Source organism: Sitophilus oryzae, unplaced genomic scaffold (assembly GCF_002938485.1).
Source record: "Sitophilus oryzae breed Bouriz unplaced genomic scaffold, Soryzae_2.0 scaffold_149_pilon_pilon, whole genome shotgun sequence".
NCBI classification, from domain to species: Eukaryota; Metazoa; Arthropoda; class Insecta; order Coleoptera; family Curculionidae; genus Sitophilus; species Sitophilus oryzae.
In genome coordinates this window covers 2,058,618-2,069,060 of record NW_022146169.1, presented here as the reverse complement: position 1 = coordinate 2,069,060, position 10,443 = coordinate 2,058,618, and the positions used below count along the sequence as shown (strand labels likewise).

The 10,443-nt window shown below is 31.7% G+C and overlaps 1 protein-coding gene and 1 long non-coding RNA gene across 2 annotated transcripts in view; one reads left to right on the top strand and one right to left on the bottom strand.

Moving 5' to 3' along the window:
* LOC115878014 (ionotropic receptor 93a) overlaps window positions 1-5,341 on the top strand; it is a 35,167-nt gene extending 29,826 nt beyond the window's left edge. Inside the window, exons 14-16 of the mRNA XM_030894368.1 lie at window positions 932-1,010; window positions 3,785-3,942; window positions 4,333-5,341. Of these exons, the coding sequence (XP_030750228.1) occupies window positions 932-1,010; window positions 3,785-3,942; window positions 4,333-4,433 (338 nt within the window). The 3' untranslated portion in view covers window positions 4,434-5,341. The remainder of the gene's footprint in view (window positions 1-931; window positions 1,011-3,784; window positions 3,943-4,332) is intronic.
* A 1,369-nt stretch (window positions 5,342-6,710) lies between these two features.
* Window positions 6,711-9,199, bottom strand: LOC115878015. The gene is made up of 3 exons (XR_004049458.1): window positions 9,185-9,199; window positions 8,138-8,399; window positions 6,711-6,860 (listed from the first exon to the last, which is right to left on the bottom strand). It is a non-coding gene; the product is annotated as an uncharacterized LOC115878015 (long non-coding RNA).
* Between the last annotated feature and the right edge of the window lie 1,244 nt (window positions 9,200-10,443).

Sequence of the window (10,443 nt, the reverse complement as noted above, 5' to 3'; positions counted from 1 at the left end):
ATAAATATACCAGTGCAGTTGACGCGCTAAAATTCAAAATAAATTCTTAGTTATAAATCGTTTGTAAATAGTTCTATAAGTCTTTTATCGTTATTGTTTCTGTTAATTAGTGTTAAATAAATAGTGTTTAAATAAATTGTGACTTTCTATCCACACGGAACCGACGAAAAACGTAACAGAAGTTAATAAAAAGTGTTTTCAGAAGATGTTAAAAAACTTTTTAATATCTACAACTGGATATTAAAATCTAAAGAAAGAAATATATTTTTATCTTGAAACTTTGATTTTAGGTTACAAAAGATAAAACGTACAGAATAATTTACGAACATAGCAAGGATGTGACCGATAAGCGGAACATGATCAATTTGATCAAAGCTGGAAAGCATGTCCACATCGATTGGAAGATCAAGCTGCAATATATTATGAAGCAACAGTTTCAAGAAAGCGATACTTGTGATTTAGCTTTAGGTAGATAGATATTGTCTACATTAATATTAGAAAATTGCGATTTTGACTTATATAACAGTTTTTTTTTCTGATTACCTATAACACAGCCTATACATTAGACAGCCAGTCGACTTACGATCATTTACATGGAGATCTACACACCTACCTAGATATTTGCTTATCTTATGTTATATAACAAGTAGGATTCTGAGCTCCATTGAAGCTTCGTTTATAAAAATATTGAGAGTGGTGCTCTATGCAATTGCATCTGTAGGCGCGGCATATACAACGCACGGCAAATGAAGCACGGATACCCCCAAACTAGCGAAATCGACTGGCTGTTTAATGAATAGGCTGTGCCTATAAGCGGTGCGTAGTGCTATATATTTTTACTATACTACTATTCTAAAACGCAATCTCATTCAGGGTCATTCTATACATGTAGTACCAAAAATGTACCTAACATTCATTATACTTTTTCCAGGAGCTGATGAATTTTTTGACGAACAAATTGCCTTAATTGTCTCACCTGATACACCATATTTAAATAAAATTAATACTGAGTAAGTTAAGCCAAAGTCTGTCAAACGAGAGAATACCTGACACTTGACAGTGACAGTTATCTGTCATTTTAAAGCATTTTTCGGGTTCTTGTTATTACCGATTCTGAACCGTCCTAGAACTCTGCGCATGCGCGAATGAAATAATGTCTTCATATTTCCTTCTGCGCATACACATTACAGTTCTAGGACGGTTCAGAATCGGTAATAAGAGAAACCCGAAGTAAGCTTAAGTCATATGTAAATTTGAATTTTCTATCATTTTTCAAGACGTCTTCTGTCAGATTTTTCAAGACGTCTTCAAACAGACGTTACGGTAATTATTATTTCAAGTGAATTAAAAACTTTATATATGGCAAAATACCATACGATTGAAAAAAAAACGGCGTCAAAGACTGTTGGGGAATGAAAATCGATAATAATTTTGACGAGGTCAATCCCTAGATGTTATTTAATTGACCCGTACTCTTCTTTATTTTTTCATGGCGCTTACTGCCAGTTGGCCTTAGCAAGGATGTATTTTATTTTTATTTTGAGTAAAAATTATTTTTCCATGGTGTAGTTTAAAATTCGAGAAAAATAATTTTTGGAAATAGACTTGTGTGCCTGGGAATCATGTAGATGATGGGAACGTCTAGAGATTGACCTCTACAAAATTGATATCGATCGTCATTCCCCAGCCGTCTTTGACGCCGTTTTTTTTTCGATCATACGGTCAAACACCATACCTATAATAAAACAAATAAAGGAATATTTAAAGTATCTCACATGAGAGAATATTTCTACAGATGACAACCAAAAATGACAGAACAATAATCTACTTTTGTATTTAAATTACAAAGAACTGTCACTGTCATATTACAATACGATAAAAAAGGGCGTCAGAGTTGTATTGGAAATGAAGATACATGACTTTTTAAACGACACATAAACAGTGAACACACGTAAAATTATATGGTAACTGCGATCGATCGTCATTTTCAACTAATTAAAGCACTAGGTCACCATAATACCACAGATTATACAGATTATAATCTTTGTTTTTTTCTTTATTGTTTTTCGTGGTTCCAATTTTCGGAATCGGGCACTAGTTAGGTGACTAGTTTGCGCACATAGCACGTCCACTTATGGCCTCTAAAATTGTGCACAGCGCCTGACCGGCACAGCTATTAGAGAGATATCGGAAAACCGAATAGCGTCATCCAGTATTTACGCGTACCTTATCATGGTTACGATATGCGCGAGTCAATTTTTAACGCACCCGCTAATAACGTTACCGCCTGACGTAATTTGCGAATAAATTACACCAAGCGCTCTCTCTAAATAACCTCTGATAACGTTTAAAAATTGCTTAAATTGGCATGTGCGGGTATTTGACAACCGGAGCCGGCCGGCGCGGCGCGCGGCGAGATCTTTTATTTTAGGTTATGTTTGAATTGTTTTGAATTATTGCTTTAGTTTTGTTAGGTAATTTGATATTTAAGTAGCTGGGATTAGTTTTAATTAAATAAATATGGATTCCACCTCTTCCAATACTAAAGAACCTATAAAGAGTCTTAGGTTTACAGCAGATGACGACTTAGCCCTTCTAAGAGAATTTGCTGCTTGTTGCCCTAAACCCACTGGCAGACGTTGAACAATAAAGCACTGGAAATAAGCCACTTTAGCCCTTTTAGTTTTAAAATACCTAGTAAACAAAACAATTTCAAAGTTTTAAATTCAAAGTTAGGTTAAGTTTAAATAACGGACGCGACGCGATCAGAATTCTTTCCGATCCGATAACTATAAATAAAGAGAGTTAATACCACCTCACGTAAAGGAAATAACACCTGGCCTTATTAACGTCCATGCACGCTATTTGGTTTAGCGATATCTCTCTATTACGCTGTTTATTGTTATTTTACGCGAGTTTATTTTTGCGCACAGGGAATTTGACTCGTTTGCACATCGTCATAAAAAACAACTTTCGTACCACGAATTAGGGACAAGATTTTTATCTGTATACTTATAGGATACCTAATCTGTGATAATACACCAAAACACTACTTTTAGACACTGGACGTGCGTTTCACTAACTATGATATCTTTAAAACATAATTATAATCATCTTCTGAGGATGGTACCTAATATGGGTAGCGAAACGTAGGTCCAGAATTTAAAGTAAGTGCATTGGTGTACTGTGGTAAAGCAGTGTTTTTTGCTGTTGTAATGTCATGGATTCCAACATCCAGATCGAAAAAAAACGGCGTCAGATCGCTGTTATTTTATATGTAAAATTATATCGGGAATGTCATCGATCGTCATTTCCAAGCCAACTGGACGCCGCCGCCGTTTCTATTCGATCATACGGTACTTAAAAGCGAATAGAGCAACGGCCTAGCTACGTCGAAACACCGGTTCCCTTTAGAACACCGAAGTTAAGCGACGTAAGGCGATACTAGTGGATGGACGGGTGACCGGTTCGAAACTCTGTATCGTGCCGTTGTCCAATAAAGGTAAAAGTGTAAAATCTATTGACACACACTGCTCATTCACGCCGGTTCGAGGCCGGATGAGATCGGATATCTCGTGAGTAAGAGTCGATTTAGACACTTGCCAAGTCGGTAGGCCATTGACCACGATATGGCCGAGGACCGCGGTTTGGATTCCGCGTAAACAAAGTAGGCCCCGTCCAGATTAGCCCTGGCAGCAAAAAGGAGACGTTAACTGAAATCTTTACTTTACTTTTTAAAAGTGAATAGTTTTTAATTCTAAGGTATATTTGTTATAACTTTTAGAATTAAAAAACTACACCAGGTCGGTTTAATACAGAAATGGTTAGAAGATTATCTACCAAAAAAAGACAAATGTTGGAAGAAAAAACGCAGTGTTGAAGTGAACAATCATACTGTCAACTTGGATGATATGCAAGGCAGTTTCTTCATTTTAGCTTTAGGTAAGAAATCCCTCAAACAACAAAAATCCATCTCCAAGAAAAACTTTTAAATTATTAAGCATATTTACGAATAAGTATACCCATATAAAAATGCAGTCTACAGGGTTCTTGTAAACCAACAAACCTGCCTTGCTAAACCCTACAACGTCATGTTTCGAAATCTAAAAAATCCGATTACGAACGAATACCTAACCCCCCCCCCAATAGCTTCCATAATTTTCTAAATGAATTTTAACAGATACAATCCTACAAACTTTACAATCCTGTCGATACTTTTCCTACTCCACAACTTGATATAACATTTTCAATCTGATGTATTATTTCTTAGCAATCATCATCAACTTTGCTTTTTATGTAACTGATCAAATTTAACATATTTTTAATCTGTAGGTTTCCTCTTATCATTTATTGTAATATTTACTGAAAAACTATGGTGGAAGAAAGTCACAAATAAAGAAAACAACTCAGAAGTCCAACCGTTTACAACATAATTTATTTTTCAAATTTATACATTTTGTATATTTTATTTTTTATTAATACCATGTATTATAATATTTAATATAATATTAGTAAAGTTTACATCTATATCACTTGTTTTTAATATAATATCTATAATCTATTTGTATACTACAAAATTTAAATTATTTGGATTTGAAGTTGTCAAATATCATTTGGTACGTATATTGCGATAAAAAAAGTAGTACAACAAAATATGATTTAATCTGCTGGTCTATAATAAAATAAAAAAAAACTTGAAAAATTGCCCATTTTTAAAAGGTAGGTAAATTTTTTATATCTTTATTTCGCCACGTATACCTACCAATTATTACCAAATTCATTATAACGCCTAAAAAGTTAGGTGGCATAATTGTATTGTTCGACGATATTCACTTCTCGATATCCAGATATATAGACCAGGAGTTCTATCTGGAACTACTAATTCTTGTACTACTTTTTTTTATCGCAATGGTACATGTAAGAATGTAAAAGCTACTTAACAACACTGTACAATATTTTAAAATGCTTCAAAATAATGTTAAAAATGCGTAAAAATTAAAAACATGTTTCAATTAATATAAATTTGGTGTGGTTTATAGTAATGTCAATTTATTTAAACTGAATAGCGTTTTGAAGGAAAAATGCTTGAATAACTTTACTCTTTTTATATATTTTTATAAATTAGTTCCTTTATACAAAAAGCTATCCAATTGTAATATCATATTCATTTAAATTAGAAAACATTAGTAAAAAGACTAGCTAACAAAGATGTAAACTGCTAAAATGATCTTTATTTTTGAAGGTAGATCCCCAAGCGCCATACTTGGGATCCACAGATGATTTTCCTTGAGTCTTGTTCGTTTTTACTTCAGGTTTAGAAAACGTGGAAGACATAATCTTTCTGTAAACAAAATAAAAATTTAATTAATAATATATTAACGACAAAAATAAATAAAAAAAGGCCCACATCTGTCAGCAATATAAACTGAGCATTGGCTAAAAACAACTTTATTAATTATAAAAATAATAGACCGAGAACTGGCTACATAAAAAACCTTATCATCGTTACATGGCTAATTTTTAGTGTGAAGTATCCTTTTGTGTAGCCATTGTGAAATAGTCATGTCTGCCAGCGCGATCCCGGGGCTTGAAGCAGCGGCGGCCAATCGAAAGGGTGAAATTTTGACACTAAAAATATTATAAGGTACACGAGTTGTAATTGCCAAATAGCTTTTATTTATTATTAGGAAACGTGTAAAATTGTTGACAGACATTTTTCTCGTGGCTGAAATGCCGGCAGACAACGCGAGAGAGGCATAGAATTTTGGCAAAAGAAAATCATCGCATACATGCATGTCGGTTGATGGAATGTCATGTGTATTGTTAATTAATTTAAAAAGCCGTATGCAAAAGGGCAAACAAAAAAATCGTTATTGAAATAATAAAAAAATATATTCATAATATAATCGTATATTATATGATTTAGCAGATCGGTTATTATCGGATATTATATGATTTAGCAGATCGATTATATGATTTATCTATACTTAAATAGAGGAGGCGGCCAGCGTTCCCTGAATAAAGCGCTAGAGTAATATCGGGCTTTTGATAACTGTCTGCAGCTGATTGAGCCACGATCTTTTTGTCTGCCCTTTTGCCTACGGCTTTTAAAATAAATAAATATGACATTTCACCAATCGGCATGCAAATATGCCATAATTTTTTTCATTCTTCAAATTTCATTTTTTAATAATTTTTAAAATTTCATGGCTCTTTCGCGTTGTCTGTCGGCATTTTAGCGACTAGAAAAATGTCTGCCAACAATTTTCCACGTTTCTTAATAACAAATAAAAGCTATTTTCGCAATTATAATTCATGTATCTTATAATATTTTTAGTGTCAAAATTTCACCCTTTCAATTGGCCGCCCCCGCTTTAAGTCCCGGGATCGCGCTGGCAGACATGACTGTTTCATAATGGCTACACAAAAGGATACTTCACACAAAAAATTAGCCATGTAACGATGATAAGGTTTTTTATGTAGCCAGCTCTTAGACTATAACATTCAATAATTTATTCTATTAATGCAGTTTATTTGGACAAAAAAAATGAACGCCTAACCCTGTATAGACAGAAGTAAAACCTATTTATACTCTCATAAAATAAATTTTATTATTCTAACTTTTATTTAGATTTTACTTACTTGGAGTTTTTCTCAGCGTTTGATCCAAAAGTAGCAGTGTTGACGATATGAACCATTTTGAATGCCTGTTCCAAATAACGAAAATCTTTCAGTGTGTGCTTGAATTCAAGTATCTGAGCTATGGTACGTGGTGGATTTGAGTTAGAACTTGGAGTTCCTTTCTGTTGCCGGAGTTTCCTCTGCGACTGCCTTTTTTGATGTGCAAGTTTTTCTCCAAACTAAATAAAACAAAATATTTAAAAAGAGGTAATCATTATTTTTAAAATGTGCCAAGGATCATCGAATATAAAACTGAAACAGAAAATTTAGAAAAAACATTTTTTTAATTTAATAAAATAAAAATATTGGGATTAATAAACATAATAAACAACGCTTTACTGTACAAAAAGCCAAAATAGCTTCATCGACAAAGCATTTACAAAACAAAAAAGCACAAAAACAAATATACAAATAATAGAAAAATGTCATACAATACAAATCAATTCAAAAAAACTTAAGTGATTTCCTTAATAGGTAGGTGTAGCGGGTGTGTCTCAAAAGTCACCCCTATATGCTACCCCTATAACTTTTTATTTGTTCAGATAAAAGCACGAGATTTGGTATGTTAGTATATGACATAAATTAAGATTGGCCTATTCAATTGGTTTCGATCACTTCCAGTTTTACCGGAAATTACTGCAACTTTCGATTTTTAAATTGCACCCACGGTATTTTTTCATTTTATTTTATAGAAAATGGCACTTTGAATAGAAAAACGTATCACATGTCAACTTTTGACGTTTTGACGTGTGGTACCAAATTATTCGCAAAAAATGCTTTTCCCAATACGCTAATGAGCCATCCTCGTTCAATTTGAAAAAATTGAGATATGATTAAAAATATGATTTGGGCATCTTTTAACACGCCAGGATAAGACACGAAAAACATTGGACGATCAAATCAATTTTTCCAAGACTCCTTGATTAAAAAATAGTGTTTATAACACAACCATAGGACTCTAGATTTAAATTTGAATACCATTTTTTTAATCGAGAATGTCGAAAGTTTACATATGATATGTCATTCTATTCAGAGTGTCATTTTTCATCGAATAAAGTAAAAATATACCGAGGGTGCCATATAAAAATCAAAAGTTGTAGTAATTTCCGGTAAAACAGGAAGTGGCTGAAAACAATTAAATACGCCAATCAATCCTAATTTATTTCATATAGTAATAAACCAAATCTCGTTTTTTATCTGAAAAAATAAAAAACTTATAGGGTTGAAACACCTTTTAAAACGCACCCGGTATATCAATACCTTAAGATCGAAAAAAACGCCGTCCAGTTAGCTTGGAAATAACGATCAATAACATTATCCATATCATTTTACCTAATAATGACAGCGATCTTCATTTTCAAGCCATCTCTGAAGCATTTTTTTTAATCGTATGGTTTTAATAAAGATATGAAATAATAAAAAAACAGTAGATAATAAAATTGAAAATAATTTTTACCTTTGTATTTGTTGTGTTCTCGTAATCACCAAAAATTCCAGAACATTCATTGACACACAAGAATATTTAAAATAGAAAAAGTTATATTTTTCAGCATCCTCTTCAACCTCGAACGTTAGCTAGTCGATTTCAACTGATTTGTTAAACAGAATCTTTGCACCTTTTATTCTAATGTTGTTTATCTCCTTGTACCTGGTTGTAACAACTTGTTTGACTCGATTTTTATACACTCCCGGAAATAAAAAATTCCAAAGGAATATTTCTAGAAAAAAACGTTAAAATATAGTTATACTCATATCTAAAATATTATGGGATGGGAATTTTTTGGGTCCATATTTTTAGCTTATGTTGTAGCTATTATTGAAAGACTTTTTTGGGGTTAATGTTTTTTAGTGTCGTGCTTCTTGCTAATAATTAATAATTAAAATTATTGACTCTTTTTTGTTTAAAATAAATAAATTATATTTATCTATGAAGAGTCCCATCCTTGCTTGATATTTTGACAACGTTTCGTGCACTATGCAACTAGAATTTCTAGTATAGTATGACTTTTTTTTTTAAACTTTAGTTTCGGAGATATAAATTTAATCGGACCTTTTAAAAAAATTAATTAAAGAGTTCAAAAAAATTAAAAAAAACTTCAAATATTTATTATATTATTAGGTATAGTAATAACGAATATTTATTATATAGTATTAACCAGTTAACACATAGTGCACACACAATTTGTTTTGTAAAGAATGCATTTTTCTCAAAATGTTTTCTTTTTCCTCTTAGAAAGACGATCCGCGGACATTCTGTATACTTTGTCCCATATTAACTTATAAAAGAAAAAATATACCTATATTACAGATTAAACACGGAAATGCTCAACAAACCCACAAAAATTCAAATTTGTCAGGAGCAAAGGCAAACGAAACTATAAAAATAATTAAACTGAGTTTTTACGATAAGCAGTGTATTTTAATGTATTCTGTTTGAATTAAATATTCACAGAAACATTTTTATTCTATTAATTACTTCAAATACAGAAAATTGTCATATTACCTGCTAAGTCATACTAACAAGTCTTTGTTGGTATGACCATTTTGTAGAATAAATAAATAAGTAAATTGTTGGACTTTGGCAGATTTGAATTACAGAAATATGAAAAAATCTCACTAAGTATGATGATATTCGACGAAGAGTTGCATCAGATTGTTTTGCAATTTGTATTCATAATTTAAAATGGTGATTTTACTGTTATGGTTTTATTTTCATATTAACATTAATTAATTACTAGGTATTTATAGAATATGCAAGACGTAAGAAAAATACCTGTAGTATTGCATGAATCCGTAAACTAAGGAATTTATAGTGTACTACAAAATCGCAAAAATCAGCCAGAAGCAGCATCTGGTAGATTAAGGCCTAGCTCCCACGGTGCGACTGTTGACAGAAGTGACAAAAGTTGCAATTTAGTTGAGCTTGCAACTATTTTGCAACCTCGGTAACGTATAGTCACAGTAGAAGGAAATTATACTATGGTATAGTAGTATGAAGCCGCACACGAATCGATTCGAATGGAACTATACAGGGTTGTTCACCATATACGACATGGAGTATTGTAGCTAAACGATGAGATTTTTACAAATTGTAAGTTTGGGGTTCGTTGAAGGACTATTAGATTAGAGCTACAATTTAAAAATATTTTTACAAGATACAGAGTGTCCCAAATAAATAAAAAATATCAAAGTTGTATTTTTTTAAATGGAACACCCTGTATATTATTACATTTTTAGTTTCTACGATTAAATTAAAGGTAAATTTGATTAAGGTTTATTATACTTAAACCTTACCGTTTTTGAAATATTTTCAATTTTGTGAAATTGCAGGAAAAATTTTAAAGCTTCATTTCTCCAAGGGTATCAATGTTTATAATACTAAATATTTAATGAAGTTTATTTATTGATCAGTTATTGTGTTGCAATAATAAAAATAATACTACCTTATACAGAGTGTCTAAAAATTTATTTTAAATAATTATTAGCTTCAAACGGCAATAACTTCTTTAATTTAAATGGAATGCCCTGTATATTTTAGGAGAATCAGATGCACAATTAAATTGTCTATCAAATTGTATTATACCATTTTTTACCTATCCCTTCAAGTTTTCGTAGAAAATGCATTTTCTTATAATTTAGACCTCATTTATCAATATATCCATGGAATATTGACATTTTATATTGTTTTTAAAGCAACAAATGTACAAAATGTACAGACTAGTAATATTATCGTTTTTAGCAAAACGATAATATTACTAGCCC